This window comes from Cebidichthys violaceus, unplaced genomic scaffold, assembly GCF_023349555.1.
Source record: "Cebidichthys violaceus isolate CVI_PGR_0920_01 unplaced genomic scaffold, fCebVio1.0.p SCAF_11, whole genome shotgun sequence".
NCBI classification, from domain to species: Eukaryota; Metazoa; Chordata; class Actinopteri; order Perciformes; family Stichaeidae; genus Cebidichthys; species Cebidichthys violaceus.
Genome location: NW_027176274.1, coordinates 12,493,147 through 12,510,021, shown reverse-complemented (window position 1 = coordinate 12,510,021; position 16,875 = coordinate 12,493,147). Strand labels below are relative to the sequence as shown.

The 16,875-nt window shown below is 46.4% G+C and overlaps 1 protein-coding gene across 2 annotated transcripts; it reads right to left on the bottom strand.

The window, feature by feature from the left end:
- Positions 1-8,937: 8,937 nt before the first annotated feature.
- Positions 8,938-16,302, bottom strand: si:dkey-229b18.3 (uncharacterized). 2 transcript variants are annotated; one of them, XM_068704872.1, is made up of 7 exons: positions 14,881-16,302; positions 14,547-14,614; positions 14,145-14,373; positions 11,193-13,120; positions 10,798-11,013; positions 10,048-10,176; positions 8,938-9,911 (listed from the first exon to the last, which is right to left on the bottom strand). In XM_068704872.1, the coding sequence occupies exons 1-6, from the start codon at positions 15,224-15,226 to the stop codon at positions 10,072-10,074; spliced, it is 2,892 nt and encodes a 963-aa protein (XP_068560973.1). In that variant the 5' UTR covers positions 15,227-16,302; the 3' UTR covers positions 8,938-9,911; positions 10,048-10,071. The 2 variants fall into 2 exon arrangements, with proteins under 2 accessions (XP_068560973.1, XP_068560974.1); XM_068704873.1 differs by having other exon boundaries at positions 10,798-11,010.
- Between the last annotated feature and the right edge of the window lie 573 nt (positions 16,303-16,875).

Genomic DNA, 16,875 nt, shown 5'->3' with positions numbered 1-16,875 from the left:
AAGTCTTCCTCTGTTTCATTCTCATATGCGTTTGATTGTGTACAGTGGGGGGTTGGATGGTGGCTCTACCTCTGCCACCTTCCCAGCCCCTCTATCTCCTCAGTCAATTAAGATCGTGAGTAGCTGTCCCTGAAGCGGTGTAGACAGGCTAAATGAAAAGGCAGTGGATGTGAAATATGAATCATTAGAATACTGCAAGGACAGGCTGGGGGAAAGGCAGGAGGGGTGGGAGGGGGGGAGGGAGGGAGGGTCTGTTAGAGAGATAAGGAGAAAAAGGAATGGAAGAGAAAGGGAGAGGAAGAATGAGAGAGCAGATAATAAAAGATTAACGTCACGCCTCTCAGAGTGGTGGAATTTCAAAACCCTCCAGATCAAATTATTTATCCCTGTCTATAAAGGCAGAGGAAGAGAGGGAAAAGAGGGGAAGATCAGGAAAAAAGGGAGCCGGTAGAGGGGAACAGAAGGGAAAAACGAGCGGGGAGAGGGAAATGGAGTAGAATGGAGTAGAATGGAAGAATGGCGCGAAGATCTCTCTCACTCTCTTTGATGACGGCGCTGACAGCAAAACAAATACGCTGTGTGTATGTGTGTGTGTGACAGTGTGTGCATGTTTGTGTGCATGTTTTCAAGATAGAAAAAGAGTTAGAGTTAGAGTTAGAGAGAGAGAGAGAGAGAGAGAGAGAGAGAGAGAGAGAGAGAGAGAGAGAGAGAGAGAGAGTGCAGGCAGATGTCTGCATTCACTCTGTGGGAGGCTCAAGGCTGTTTGCCGAGGACGAAGAGACAAGAGAGGGAAAAGAGAAAAAGAAAGAAAGACGGAGAGAGACAGAGAGGGTAGGATTAAATGAAACCTGTTTCCCTTTGATTCTTCACTAATTTGCAGCGAGATGAAGAGCACAGAGAACAAACCACCTACGCATCACAGCGACACGCCAAACCACACACACGCATCACTTGCCTAAGTCTCAATAGAGTTCACTCGGGCACGCTGACACACACACACACACGCACACACACACACACACACAGACACACACAGTTACATTCATCTGTAGTTCACTGCCTCGCCGCCCTTCTCACCAATGACATTGACATTTCTCTACATGGGCTGTGTAACCCCTGCTTGACTTCAGCTCTCTATTTTTAATTCCCCACTCATCCCTCCGCTCTCAACTGTTTGTTTTTCTCCACTATCATCCTTTATATTTTTCCTGAGGTGACAACCATTATACCACCAGTACTAGCAAGAATACCAGCAGACCGTGTTGCCCAGATACACATCGACTAAACACGGGTGCGCGCACACGCACGCGTAGGCGCAAAGTCCTTCCTCATTAGCCCTGATTCCCCCTGAGTGACATATTTAACAAAAGGATGCAGCCTCTGCCGCCATGGCAACAGCCTCCTCCATCTCTATGCGGTGCTTCAGACTGTTTACATGATGGGATCTCTTCTCCTCCATCTCGCTCTCTATCGGCGCCCTGCACTCTATCACTCCTCTCTTTCTCTTTTTTTTCCCTCTCTCTATCTCTCTCTCACTCTATTTGTCTCTCTCTTGTCACAATTTCTCTACTCCTCGGTCTCAAGCTCCCTTTTCTTTCTCTGGCTCTTCTTGCCTGCTGCCTTGCTGTTGGTGTTATCTTTACTAGGCCAGGGTTTTTTTTCTTCTTCTTTTTTCCTGAACCCTTAAGGACATTCAGTAGAGCCCACCTGCTTGCCAATCAGAAAGTGATATGTAGGAAAAGAGAGAGAGAGAGGGGGGGGGGGGGGCAAAAAGAAAAAGAAAGAGTGACACAGATGAGTTTGTGCATGTGATTAAGTATGTGCGTTTGTGTGTGTGTGTGTGTGTGTGTGTGTGTGTGTGTGTGTGTGTGTGTGTGTGTGTGTGTGTGTGTGTGTGTGTGAAACAGAGTGTGAGGGGCTTCCAGGAGACTCTGATATCTAGGCCATGGGAGTCCAAGGCAGCCAGTGTGTCTGGTGTCACAGCAAATCAACTGTCAGCTGTACACCACCTGCCTGCCCACACATTGCTCACGCACACACACACACACACACACACACGTACACCCAAAGTCTGAGGAGAAGAGACTAAGAATAGAACACCCGGAGAGTGTTGCCGTTTCTCCTTCCACCTCTTCTTCCCTCTCTCTTTCTCTTTCTCTGCTCTCCTCCTGCCACCATCAGTGGTGTTTTTTGCAAGTGGCCTCCATCACGATAGGAATCTTTTCTGTCTTCCACCCTTTTCCCCAGAGCTCGGCTCAGCCCAGCCCTCCTCTCCTACAGTGAAATGAGTCACCTGCACTCCTTTGCTCCTCTCGCCGCTTTTGCAAGGTGTACAGTAGCTGTTCGGGGCCCTCTTTTCTTAAAAGGAAAAAGCAAAGCAAATCCATGGCCCCGCAGTGTGTTCTGCTTTTATTGACAGAACAGGAGGGAGGAAGGGGAACGCGTGAACGGTGAAAACACAGGAGAGACGCTTCTGAAGCGGGATTCGATCCGAGGCCAGCGGGGGTGCGTGTGGTTTCGGGAGGCCTCAACCGCTAAATCATCCCAGGGGAGGATTGTCAGATTTTGTGTGCACATTATTTGTGTGCGACCTGGAGATATTAAGACAAGATGGAGCGCAATTGTTTCTGCTTTCAGCGCGAGGAATGGTTAGGCCCTCTGTAGCGTCTAAATCCACATAATACATACGCTCTGTGTGTGTGGGCACGTAGGCTACACAGTGTGAGTGTATTTGTGTGTGTGTGTGTGTGTGTGTGTGTGTGTGTGTGTGTGTGTGCTATGCTGCTCTCAGTCTGGTCCCTCTGTTTCTCTGCTGTCTGTGGCCTCCTCTTCCCCATGAATACTAATGTGCTTCAAACCCCAGAGATCAACCCTCCTCCCTCTCCCTTCGCCCCCTCCCTCCCTCCCTCCTCCGCCAGCCTCCCTCCCTCCCTCTCTCCATCCCTGCCTTCCTCCACCACAGCCTTCATTCATTTCTCTGCCCCCTTTACCTTTCAACTTTCCCTCTCTTTCATGTATCCTTTTACTCCCCATCTTTTTCTCCTCCCCAAACGCCCTCCCCCTCTTCCTCTTTCCCTGTCTTATTTCCGCATCCTTCCCTCCCTCTTCCTTTTGCCTTTCCTCCCCTTCATTTTTATCTCTTACTCTGCTTCTTTTCATCCTCTCCTCTCCTTTCCTGACCTCACCTCTCCTCAAATCTCAGCCTTTCCTCCCTTTCATTTCACGTTACATTGCACAACTCTTCTTTTATCATCACCTCTTCAGTAACCTTTCTCCCCCTCTCCTTTCCTCTCCTCTCCCCTTCTCCCCTCTGCTATCCTCGCTTCTCCACTCTCCTCCCGTTTCATTTCCTCCTCTCTCTTCTTTCCTCTACCGTCTTTTTCTCTCTTCTCCTTTCCTCACCTCTCTCCGTATCTCATCAAATCCCCTTTCTTCTTCTCTCCTCTCCTCTCTTTTTCTTTTCTCCACTCCATTCCTCTCATCTTCTCCACACCTTTCCTTTTCCTCCCCTCTTCATTCCTCCCCTATCTTTCTCTCTCACCATCTCTCCTTTCCCCTTCTCCCTTTGTCTACTCTCTCCTGTCTTCTTTCTGCCTTGTCCCCTCCGTTCTACGCCTCCTCAAGAGAGACATGTAAATGAGGTCAGCACTGTCGAGTTCATCAACCGCATCACTCAGGTGTGAGCGTAGGTGTGAACCAACGCATACGTGCACAAATCAAACATGTGAGTCCACGAATGTGTGTGCACATTCATTAAGGGTTGGGTGTGTGTGCGGTGCGTTCCATTCCTAATAAAGAATGTCCTCTCTTAAGCTGTATACCAGTGAACCAAGTGTTCCAATTACATAAACGCCTTCACCCCAATACATTTTGACATCCTGAAAATTATTCACGGCCTAATTCATTTTAAATTTCATCCCGTTTCTTGGCCTCTTTTTTTCTTCTTCTTTTTTACCACAAGCCCTGGAAACAGATGATGAGCAGGGGTGAAGGGATGAGAGGAGCTTTCAGTTCCTTGTGTAACATAGAGGCTGCTGCCCTTTCGGTAGCCTGCTGCTGCTGCTGCTGACTGGACGTTCTCAAACTTTACTGCTTTTCCACACACAAAGGATGAGTGTGGAAATAAAACCCTGTGACTGCCAACAGCAGAGTGTGTGAGAGAGAGAGAGAGAGAGAGAGAGAGAGAGAGAGAGAGAGAGAGAGAGAGAGAGAGAGAGAGAGAGAGAGAGAGAGAGCGAGCGAGAGAGAGAGAGAGAAAGAGAGATGGGGGGGTGAAAGGGAAGAAAATAGGAGGAGATGAGGAGGAGAGTTTGTAGTTCAGTTATTTAGAGTAGAAAGAAAGTTTTTGGGAAGAAATTAAGCCAACTGCTCAATCTGTGTTCGTCATCAATACCAGTCAGTTTAGATTGTAAAATAAATTCCTCTTTGTGTCAGAGAAGCAGCAGAAATGTGTGTGTGTGTGTGTGTGTGTGTGTGTGTGTGTGTGTGTGCGTGTGTGTGTTTGTTCAGCAGCAGCAGTGGGAATAAGGAAGCCAGAGAAGAGAAATCCTGCAGGAATCCATCTCAGTCTGCATTCCTCCTGATGCAGAGCTGAGAGCAGTCAGAAGCAGAAAGCAACAGGCTACTGGAGATTGACCCCATGCACAAGCGCGCACACACACACACACACACACACACACACACACACACACACACACACACACACACACACACACATATTCTTAGGACAATAACAGCCTCTACTGGGGAGAAAACACATAACATGACCACACTCAAACACACAGAGACAATTGAATGCAGAAAGAAACCCACCCACAGACTGGGCTCAACACACAGACACACACACACACATACACACACACACACACACACACACACACACACACACACATAAATAGCACAGACAGGATACACACAGATTGTTAGTAAACAGATTAAATTGGAGAAGCTATTCACACTGGCATGCATGCAGAGACACACACAAATATGTAGATGCAAACATGAGCATCCGTGTGTGTGTGTGTGTGTGTGTGTGTGTGTGTGTGTATGCTCATATACACACGCAATTCACACTGCAGGACCACTTCAGGTTTCATCATCTTCTTTTCCTTTTTTTTTGCTTTCTTTCTCTTGAGAGCTGGGGGGGGGGGGGGGGGGGGGGGGGGGGGGGGGCAAGAGGGGGGGGTGTCTCATTCCCTCTCTTTTGTTGCTGCTGGGGAGAGAGAGCACATATCCATAGAGAACACTCTCTCCAGCCCCATTCACACCCACACACCGCTCCCTCCCTCTCCCTACACACAGCACACACACACACACACACACACACACACACACACACACACACACACATCCACAAAGATACAACATCAAAGAGCCGCCACCGCCGAAGGATTACTTCAGCCACACATTGGCTCCTCAATCCGGGTCTGTACCTCTCGTGGAACCCCCCTCTCGCCTGGCTACACTTGGTACAGCCCAAGCATTCCTGCCAAGTAGCTTTCACACATGGAGGGGAAGCTTGTCTCAAGCAATTGCTGACAAGCTACAAACAAGACAGCCTCCCTTTCCCTCTCTCTCCCCCCTTTTTTTTTTCTTTCTCTCACCCCTTCAACCCAGGTCTGCTGTGCTCCCTACTTCTTACTCTTTCCACCCTCTCCACCCCTCCCACTCCCTCCCTTATTTTTCCTCATCTCTCCTTCTCCCCCATTCCTCCCTCCCCCCTCTTCTCTCTCTCTCTCTCTCTCTCTCTCTCTCTCTCTCTCTCTCTCTCTCTCTCTCTGAGAATGTGGGGGCCCCACTAGCATAAATTGTCAGCTGTTCCTGGGCGTACTCTCCATGGCTCCCTAAACTCACATAAGCCCACATATGCAGTCGCTGGTGGGACAAGGGTAACCTAAGTAAGCCCTCTTGGTTATGAGTCTGAAAAAGTACACTGAGGCCCCTGAATACTGCTGCAGTGTGAAGGCACTGAGAGTTTTACTCTCTGGTGAGCTGCAACAGATACTCAGGCTAATGGTATTTTGGGGTTGACATCAACATATCTTCTTTTTGACCTTTTAAATACATTTTTTGAAAACACCTACACAATATTATTAGTCTTCGTGACATAAGGGCATTCTCACACGACTGCTATCACTTCCTGAAATCACAGAGAGTTTATTCAGCCACAACAAGGTCCCTCACATTGACCCTATGAGAGTCAAAACTGCGTAAACCACAATTATTTTATAACTATCAGTGTGATGCCCACTTTTATGGATAATTAAATGTATGAACATGAAGGTAATTCATATTTGTATGCTTAGACCAGAAGTGGTGGAAGGGTTTTCACTCAACTTGTTCTTAAACGTGCCTCTCGCTCTCAAATACACCACACCAGAGGTAGGGGTTCATATGGATTGCATTTTAGTCTGATTGTTACCAAGCAGCCATTGTTATCCACTAGTGCAGGCTGTCATCTAGTGTCAGGTTTAGGTACTGATGGTTTAAAGAAGCAACACCAAAGAGAGTCATTAGATAAACGCCAGTTCACAACCATGTGCATTATAACAGCAAGAGGGCTGTTCATTTACTTCGGTCAGAGATCAATAATCATGTTTTGGGGTTTTGGTGATGGATGCATTGGCAGTGAAACCTGAATAATCAAAGAAATGGGAAGTGATGCACTCAAAGGAGAGAGAAATGTGAATGTTTTTTGCAGAGTGTAACGCAGAGTGAACAAAGAAGTCTCTGCTTCCTCAGTCTGTCGGGTTTGACGAGCATTCTCATTACAGCAAATACGTCAGAGAGATTTCTGTGCTGAAATATTCTCTTTTGACGAGTATCTTTCGCAGCTTGTGAGAGCTAGAGTCAGCAGCAGAGCAGTTTGGGTTTCAGCAACTTGCCTCAAGAAACACTGATGGAGTTTCAACATGTTTCCTCAGCGCTGTGCTCAAAGTGGGTGGAAATAAAGGAGGGAGAGAAATTTGTAGAAATGTGTGAATACATTCTCACATCCACAAATACAACCCAACTTAAATCATTGGCAGGTATTCCACGTACGTATCACCAGCCTGAAGCAAGTACATTGAACAACATGTTATTTCTACATTCTTCCCCATATACATATTAAATATGCTAAATGTCTAAAAAAACGTTTTTACATTTTGTTTACATTTATTAAACGTACCATGCATTTGTGGATCGCAAGATGTGAAAAATGTCTAAATTCCAAACATTAGTAACCTGCCGTGTGATTTGTGCATGCAGATCTAAAAAGGGTTTTTTATTAGAGGAAAACAAACTGGCAAATGTAGAGGCAAAAGTTGAATTTGCAGCCTGTTCTTTGCTGCCACAATACGTTGCTCGAAACGTTGCACATCAACAGGGAATAAACATGCTTATGGAAACAACGAGCAGTCTGCAGATTCCACTTTTTAAATCCACAAGAAGCAAATCAAAAGGAAATGCTGCTAGATTAATGAACTTCACATTGTAAATAAAATCCATGTTGAATACTTTACATTTATTTATTTATTGATCACAAATCTGTAGATTTCCCTGCATAGAGAGGCAGGTGGGACTGAGAGCACAGACACCTTCAGCCTCCGGCTCACCTCTACTTTAGATGCTCTTCACTTCTGACAGTTCATCTCCAACCACACTCAGTGTCTGTCAGCTTCACTTCACATTTATCTGAAATATATATGTTTTGCTCTATTTTTCATCTGTTCTCTCCATCCTGCAGTGTTTTCTTATGCTAATATTAATAAGAAGACAAGACGCAAATGTGTCTCGTCACTTTCTGTGATTCACATCAGCTATTTTAATACATGTGATGTATAATGTTGCACACCTACGTACTTTCCCCCAAATTCATTAATATATTTGGACTCCATATATTTAATTTAATCAGCTACTTAAATAGCCATATTTTGTTTGATTTACATATTTTGTATGTATTGATAACCTTATTGAACTGAACTCAAAATGCCTAATTTAACTACATTTCATCATTTTTGAAAATGATTTTGACTGTCATGTTGTAACCTGTAGTTTTTCTCTCCCATGTATCCAAATAGTAGCTGCTCCTACCTGTCATTGTACATTTTCTTGGCGTAATGACTACTCAGAGGGCTCATCACGGGTTCTTCTTAAATTGGTTTAACATGAGTCTGTACTTCAGCTTCTCTTGCTGCACACGTGATAACACAACAACCTTAATTTTTCCTCAAGATGAATCAGTCAGAAAGGATGCAAAGATGTGTGATTCACGCCTGAAGCTCTTCTTCATTCCTCCTGGATCACGACGTCTACAGACAGAACTCCTCATCCTCCTCCTGACTGGATACATCTTCAGAGCTGAACCCACTGCAGATTTATCAAACAATCCAGTGCCTCGTTATCACCACTACTACTCTGTGACAGGAGTAGGTTTGCACTACAAGATCATTAAGTTATTATTGTAGATGAAGATATTTTCTCTCCAGGTTAAAAAATATCTCCTGAAAAAAAATATTTTTATGATCCATTAATGTGCTAGACCTTTTCTCAATTAATCGTTTGGCTTTTAAAACGATGAAACATTTCCTTAAGCCCAACGGACACCTTCTTATGGCTTGTTTTGTCCAAACAAAACCAAAACAAGTCGACTAATATTACACAAGACAATGAAAAACAGTGAACACGGCCATTTGAGAGGCTGGAACACCATCATGTTTTGCATTTTTGCTTGAAACCAATTCATTATTATAATAGACTAATAGCAGTTGATAGACTACTTGTTTCAAGTTAAGAGTATTTTTTGGCAATAGAAATACAATTATATCTCTATGGTTAGAATAATACAAATTGAATAAGTCAAGAATTGTGTCCCACTGGCGACACCGTCCTTTGTTCCCTTCAGTTACAGAAGAAATAAAATATAAAACGTGTAATTAAAGCCAGAACAACGAGATGTAAAAGGCAAAGATTTATTCAGTCTTTTAACAGATAGCAATAGACAGCTCATTTATTTCTAAAATCAATTTGTGAAACTTAAATATCTCTTAATGTGAACATTATTCAGTAGGAGGGGGATTTTTAGTAGAACAAGAGTCTTTTTCTTGGATCAAAGTGGAAGAGATCAATAAAACACCTGTAATGACACAGCTGTGTTGATTACTAGCCAGAAATTCACATTAAAAACGAGACACACATTTCCCTTTTTCAAAATTGGCAGCCTTTAGAAAAGACAGTGGACCACAAACGGCCTGCGAATACACATGCAGTGGTGTCACCATACCAGCCCGGAGTCCAACCCCCGACTACGAGAGACGACGAGAGATAAATACATAAGGAGGGGACAGACTGGTCGTTCAAAAGTTAGCACACCAAGAGGACAAAGACCCACTGAAGCACCCAAAGGACCGTCTCACTCCTAGGACCCCCGCCCAACTTCAAGTATTCCCTCCAGCACTTTCATCACTTCAAGTTTTCCCCGCCGTCGACTCCAAAACCTTCAATTTCATCACCACTTCTTAGGTTTACAATGCAAGCTATGACATAAGTGCACTCGAGATGCATCTATACATATAAAAATAATAACAATACGTAGCAGTAATGGTTATAACAATCACTTTACATTTCATTTTATACACAACTGTGACGTTAAAATCACTTTATACCGTGGCATGACATTCCCCACCCCCTGAGTGTAATGTTCAAGTTTAACCTTCTGCTGCTATGCAAAACAGGACCAGCAACCTCGGTTTGGTTATTTAATTAACATTAGCGATCGTTGGCGACAGCAATGATTAGAATCGGAGTAATTATGCCTTTCCACAGCCCCTTTGTGCTCATGTGTGACAGATGCATTATGTACAAGCTGCTGATCGATCATGTGCCCCTGGCGTCAGCTGGTTCGCTGGTGTCACACAGCGAAAGCCTTCATCCTGGAAGACAGTGTTAATAAACAGACATAAAAATATTTAAAAAAACACTTTTTAGACAGCTTCACAAAAGACAACAGATGAGCGAAGCGAGCTTGAAGCACATTAGAGATTTGGTTAAGGTGTCACGTTCACTGACCTCAGACTCGCTGCTCGAGCGGCCTCAGGAACCGGCAGCAATGCAGCTCCGACATTTGTACAACTTGGGGTCATGGGTGCGGATGTGGTTCCGTACGTTCCTCAGTCGAAAGAACGTCTTACTGCAGAGCTACGCAGCAGAGAGGGGAGGACGAAGGCTTAACGGCATGTACACGAACGGAGACTTCATACTGAGGGGACACATGTGGCGGCTTTGTGCTAAGCTAACCGTCTCCTGGCTCCAGCTTCATATTTACCATACAGATAAACATAGTGGTATAAATCTATCTTGCACACTATTGCTAGTATGCCATTGGTTAGTGTCATTGGTGGAACGTGTGCCCGAGGTTCCCAACAAGCTTAAAAAACAATCTTCAAAGTAACTTGTAACTACAGCTGTCAGTAGTAGTGGGATAAAAAGTACAACATATTTCTTTAAAATGTATTGGAGTACAACAATTATAAATTGGCATAAAAGGCAAATACTAAAGTCAAGGACTTCATAATTGTACAAGAGTACATTACTTGAGAGTTGCAAAAGTCTGCATTTTTACTACAACCAATCAACTAACAGAGCACCCACTTCAGATGAGGCGTACCTGTCTTGAATCTCACCACACAGCTGGATTTCACTCTAAATCACATGGAATAACGCTGGGTGGGGTTAAAAGCTGCAGGTTTTTGTCACTTCAGGTCATGATTGTCAACCCCTTAAGTGTCGTGTGATTTCAGGTTACGGTTTAGGTCTTACCAGACATGGCCAGTGCTTGCCCTCGATGTGCCTGAGGCGATGCATGATTAGAGCATCACAGTCCTTGTAGGAGGCCGGGCACTGCACACAGGCGTGGGCCGCTTTTGGGACTTTGGGGACTTGACTACGAGGCCCTCGGAGCCGCTTCAGCCTCGCCCGACGGACAGCGTCCGGTGTGACGCAGCTCCTGCTGCTCGGAGGGAGATTACCTTGCTGCTGGTGATGCAGGAGAAACGAAGGAATTTAAGCACATTTTGTAGATGCAAGATACATCATATACATGCAAAATCAAAAAAGGTAGAAGGTGACCTTTTCTGCATTGTTCCCCCTTAACTGCTTTTTTTCCTGGATGCTTTATGATCCCAAAATAAACCACTGCCCTCCCTTTCATCTACCTTTGGCTTGGCCTTTGACCCGACAGATTTGGCCAGGTGAGGAGTGCTGTGTCGGGAGTTTTGCCGGGGTCTCTGAGCCCTGCTTTGGCTCACGCTCCTCTCCTTCTTCACCGCGGGCAGCGGGGTCGGCCCTCTGGCTCTCAGCGCCCTGTGGGGGGACTCCTCCGCTCCAAATTTTTCCCCAACTTGTGACACGGAGCGCGTTAGGCAGATATCCACGCTCTCCTCCTCTTTCTTCAGGCCCGCCATCGGCCCCCCTGTGGGCCGACAGAAGCTGAAAAGAAAGCCCGAGTCCAGTAGTTTGATGGGGGGCTTGCTCTGGCGCTTGCCAAGGTCCGACGAGGGAGGATCGGGGAAAGGTCCTCCCACTGGCACGGGGTCCGCAGGCTCCTCTTTGATGACTTTGTACAGAGGGTGGCTGTAGAGGGACGCCGGAGGTGCATGCTCCGAAAACTGGAGCCCACCGGGTTCGTTATCCATGACCCCAATCTTCCCGCCCTGCTCTCTGGGATTTGTCTTCTCCACCTCCACCTTGGAGCCCCGCCTAAGCTTGGCCTTCGGTGCTGAACGGCTGCTGTTGTAACGCGGCGCTCTGACCACCTCAACGGTGACCTGATTTTTGGCTTGTCTCCTGTGTGAAGGTGGCAATTTGTGAGGTGTGTGGCCACAGCGACTGTTGGATGAAAGAGGGAAGCCTGAGACAGAGTATTCAGTCGGCTCCGATTTGATCCTGACCGCGTTTCTCACGAGCGTTTTCTTGGTGTTGCGTTGCCGAGGCGGCTGGACAGGGAGGCGGGCACTGTCGCCCTTCCTCACTGACCGTCTGAGGTCCCTCCCACCAAAGGGAGCCCTGCATGCAGGCTGGAACATGTCTGGCAACGCACCTTGACTCCGCATGCTCCTGTCACTTGGAGGGATGTGTCGCGGGGCAGCCTTTGACCTCTTCACCGTCATCTGCTCTTTGCTGACGAAACCCACGGGCCTGGACTTCCCTGACTTGTTGAGGAGGTGGGTGTTAACGGGGTTACAGAGGGGAAGTGATAGCGTCAAAGTCCCATACGGTAGTCCCGGGGAGGTGGGGCGTGGTTTCCGCCGTTTTGTCAGTGAATAGTTGTTAGCCTTCAGCTTCCTCAGGCGCTTCTTCTGTCTCCAGCCAATCAGATCTTCCGGTCTGGGGAGGAGGGCGGTCCTTTGTAACCCGAGAACATTCATCAGCTCGTACTTCTCCTGTGCCCTCGCGTTGTCCTGTTCATCCTCTCCGACCTCCTCCACTTCCTGCTTTACCCTCACGGGGCTGCACACGGCGATCTTCTTAACCCTCGATATAGAGGTGCGGGAGAGCTGTGCGATAGAGTGAGGTTTTCGGTTTCGTCGAGGGCTCTCTGGCACGGGCAGCAACCTCAGGACCTCTTTGGCAGCCCCGGGAGTGGATCGGAGAAGACGGGTGTTCGGTGGCGATATGCGCGAGTAATTCTGCGGGTTGGTTATGGTGTGTCGAGGCGTGGTGGCTTTCTTGAGTGAGGGAGATTTGAAGTCCATGAGCTTCATCCTGTGTGAGGGACTAAGAGGGAGGCCGTTGTGGCCTTGGGCCTTCGGCGTCCTACGCAAGTTTCGCCTCGGACTTCCTTCTAAAGACTCATTTGATGCATCCAGCATTTGACTGAAGCCGTTGCTCACATTGTTCTCCGATCCAAAAACCCTTTTCCTTTTGCCTTCCCTCTGCTGGCAGCAACAGGCTGAGGCGAAGTCCTTGCAAGGATGGAGTTCCTGCTCCTGCTCCTTCATGAGAGCGGAGCAGGCTTCCACCGCGGGCCACATGCCCAAATGGCGGGCCATGGCAATGACTTCGGGTAGGTCCTGCTGGCGAACGCACAGAGTGGAGGAGTAGGAGAACTCCAGCAGAGACAGAAGGCTGTCCTCGCCAAAACCTGGAGAGGAAAAAAAGGGGAGCCTTTAAATTATACATGCTGCACCCTGGTCAATCAGGGAGTAAGATGAAAGTGACTGTGCAAACAGAGGATCAGAGAGACAGCAGGCAGAGTGGGAGCAGAGTGTAAACATGATGGTGGAGACAATATAACGACGGCTTTAATCAGGGCCACTTCTGCTCACACATCAAAGACATGCGTAATGGAAAAGACAGACGATGGTTGTGTCCCAATTCAGGGTCTGGACCCTCCAACTCCGAATTTCTTGACCAAATTAAAACGTTGCAACTAACTGACAAGCCGGAACCGTTTCAAAAGGACATTAAATACAGCTGAGAAATACAGCTTCCTGTTGCCTGAATGACCATTGTATGTATGTATGTATGTATGTATGTATCCATCATCTGCAGCTCTGTCTCCTACAGACCATTGTTTGAATGATAATGAGAGATGAAACCTCGTCAACAATTGTCATGTGAGGCGGTCACATGACAATTGTTGACGAGGTTTTATACAAAATGTCAGTCTATGAATTACTGGGTCGATGGGAAAGCCAATGCACAAGCTAAATAAAGGAAATGTTAATCACAGAAACATTGTTTATTATTATTATTATTGAATGTACCATTAACTAGCGTTGGAACGATAACTCAATAAACAGAAAATTAATCTGCAACTATTTTGATAATCACATAATTGTTTAAATCAATTTCCCATCAGAAATGCCAAACGTTGCCTGGTACCAGCCTCTCTAATGTAACGATGATGGTAACTTAATATCTTTGAATGTCACATTGGGCTCTGGGTAATTCTAAAGGGCATTTCTCATCATTTCGTGGCGAAAACAGTCTAGTATCATGAGGAACAGCGATGAACATTTCCTGGTGATGAACTTGACTGAGAAGTTAAAGAAGAATACTCAAATGCATCTTTTTGGTGTTACGTCTGGGGACCAGATTCAGGCTCAGCTTAAACAGAACTCAAGCAGCAGCAGTGTTTTGTCAGTTTGGACCTCAAATCTTACCGGTGAGATCTATGTCTGCCTTCATGCTCGAGTCCATTTCCGTGAAGACTTCCTGGAAGTGATCGCTGACGGCCGCCAGAACGGCTCTGTGGGCCGAGTAGGACCTCCCGTTGGTCCGCAGCGTAATGTCACAGAACAGCCCCGCCTCCCGTTGACTCCTCAGCTTGCTCAGCATGTCGGTGCTGTGTGACACCATCGTTTTCGTGACACATCCTCTGCCACCCGGCTCCTGAGAGGCAGAGAGAGAGGCATCATTATAGGAATACAATGTGTGAGACGTCCAAGTGTGAGAGCACCACTAAGTGAGAATGAGAGTGTAAACTCAGAAGTGTGAGATGCAGATAAATTAGAAAAAGACTGAAAGTTTGATGATTAAAATGAATCCAGAATCATATTACGTACCTCTGTTTTCTTGGTGCGCTGGCATTCCAGACAGCCCAGGACAAAATCTCTAATCTGGAAGTACATCCCTGTGAAGAGAATACAGAGAACAATATTAACATCCAAACTACTGAAAGCTTCAAGAGGAAATGTAGAAAAGCTGTCATTTATCTGTGTGTGCATGTCTTAATCTTTGATTGAGTCATTAGTGTGTGGACGTTTTAAATGCCACTCACTCCCCAACAATACAACATGCAAACAGTCTTTAGATAAGATAACAGATAAGAAGTTGGTGTTCAGAGTCAGGAACAACATACTGTGTTCCTGTTATGTCAGACGTAAGGGAAGTCCATACCTTCCCACCAGTAGTTTTCAGCCACGCATTTATACGTCTCCTCCAGGGAGAGGTGGCGCTGGCCGAGCCGCCGCCGGTGAAAGGTGGAGAGGGCCTCGGGTCTCCGATCCTCGTCCAAAACCTCCCGGTAGTTGACGAAGCCCCTTTCCAGCTTCTTGCGGTACAACAGCCCGTCTATCGTCTCGAAGTTGGGCGACCACCGTGCGGGAAGTCCACGCCCTTCAGAGTTCCCGGCGGACTCCATCCCTCCGGTTCCGGGTCTGTCTCCGTCCGACCACGGCTTGGACGGACAAAACGTCTCTGAGTTCGCGTAATGGGCATTGGTGTGGGTGCAGTCGCCGGCCATTTTTAAAACAGGTTTTATATTGTGATGTATATTTAACTTTATCCAGGCTTAGAAGGACCGCACCTGCCCCTTCTCAAACAGCCGGTAATGTTACACCGCGGAGGGGCTGCGAGCCAAACTTTACACCACCGACCTGAAACAAAGTCCACGTGGATACGATGACAGCAGACAACAGACCACCGACCCCAACAATAAGTGGCAACTATACACCCCGCTAACAGGCTGACATATCCCGGTGGACGGCTACAAATTAGCCGGTTAGCTCAAATGCACCACAACGTCTCTCATTGCTTACAAAAAGCTAGTTTTCTCCACTGGCGCTAACGAAGAAAGTCCCCACCAGGTGGGAGTGGGCAGCATTTCACGAGAGGGTCCTGCTTCGTAACGCACCCTAACTGTCAGTGAGAGCATCACTTCTCACTCTCCAAACAGTTGTGGCTAACATCCCTAAATTACGCATCCAGTTCCACTTTCAGCGTTTGGTCATATTTTTTTTGTAAAAATCGCGCTTTTTTTCTAACGCGACGCGACACATCAATGGACGCGTTTGACCGTCCATCCGAGTGTAAACGTTAAATAATAAGGAGGGGGGGGGGGGGAGTATATATATATATCGCGCCAACAAAACGCTGAGCCAAGTGATGTAAAGTCACCAGTTTCACAGCGACACCGTAAGACCGGGTTTCACCGTAAGCCGCACACCAGCAGCCCGTCTTCCATCTATCTCAGGGGTCGGGAGTGGCCTCCGGCGGGATGACGGCGGGCAGCCTCACCGCTGGCGTTAACTTGAGATTTCTTTTCGACAACTCGAGTCGGAAGCAACATGATGACGCAGCTATCGGCTCAGCATCGCCACTTGAAACGACCTGAACGCGAGGTTGTCTCGTCGATAAAGCCCCGAAATGTTGCGAAATCACCACCCGGGTTCCTCTCAAAAGCGACACAACAAGCTCCGGTTGGACATCCGACACAGTTAGCGCCGCTCTCGGTGCCGCAAAGACAGGCTGGCGGTCCAATTTCCCAATTTCTTAAACTCGTAACCTTCTGTTTGTTGCTAATCAGCAGCCTAACCGAGACGAGTCCTCCCCGCCTTCACACAAAGGCCATTAGCAGAAGCTTTAAAGAGATTCTACCAGACGACATGTGATTGGCTGACGGAGCTGCCACTCAAGTTAGTTTTCTTCCCGTTGCAGCAAGGTAGGTTGTTCGCACACGCCAGTAAACTAGTATTTGCTTCACTTGCTGCACAGTCAAGCTAAATATAATATGATCAATGTAATATCAATGTAATATCTGACACGCAGATATTCTTAAATTAAATTTGTCCAGTTTTTATCTTTTCCTAAATTGACCTGACGTTATTGAGCTAGAACAAACGGCATCTAATGATCTCTGATTTTAAATTGTAGTCACTATCATCTTAAATCAGTTACAAATATTGAAATACAGTATTCATTTTACAAATGGCTAATTTTTCACAAAACTTTCAACATTTGTCCCCAACATTTTACATGAAACAGAAAATTAAAACATCTGTATCAAATTAACACATCACCCATTCGCCTATATGTCAACACCAAAACAATGTATGTTCAATAATTCATTTTAATCATTGTAGCGTTTGAAAAAAAATGTTTTTTTGAATATTG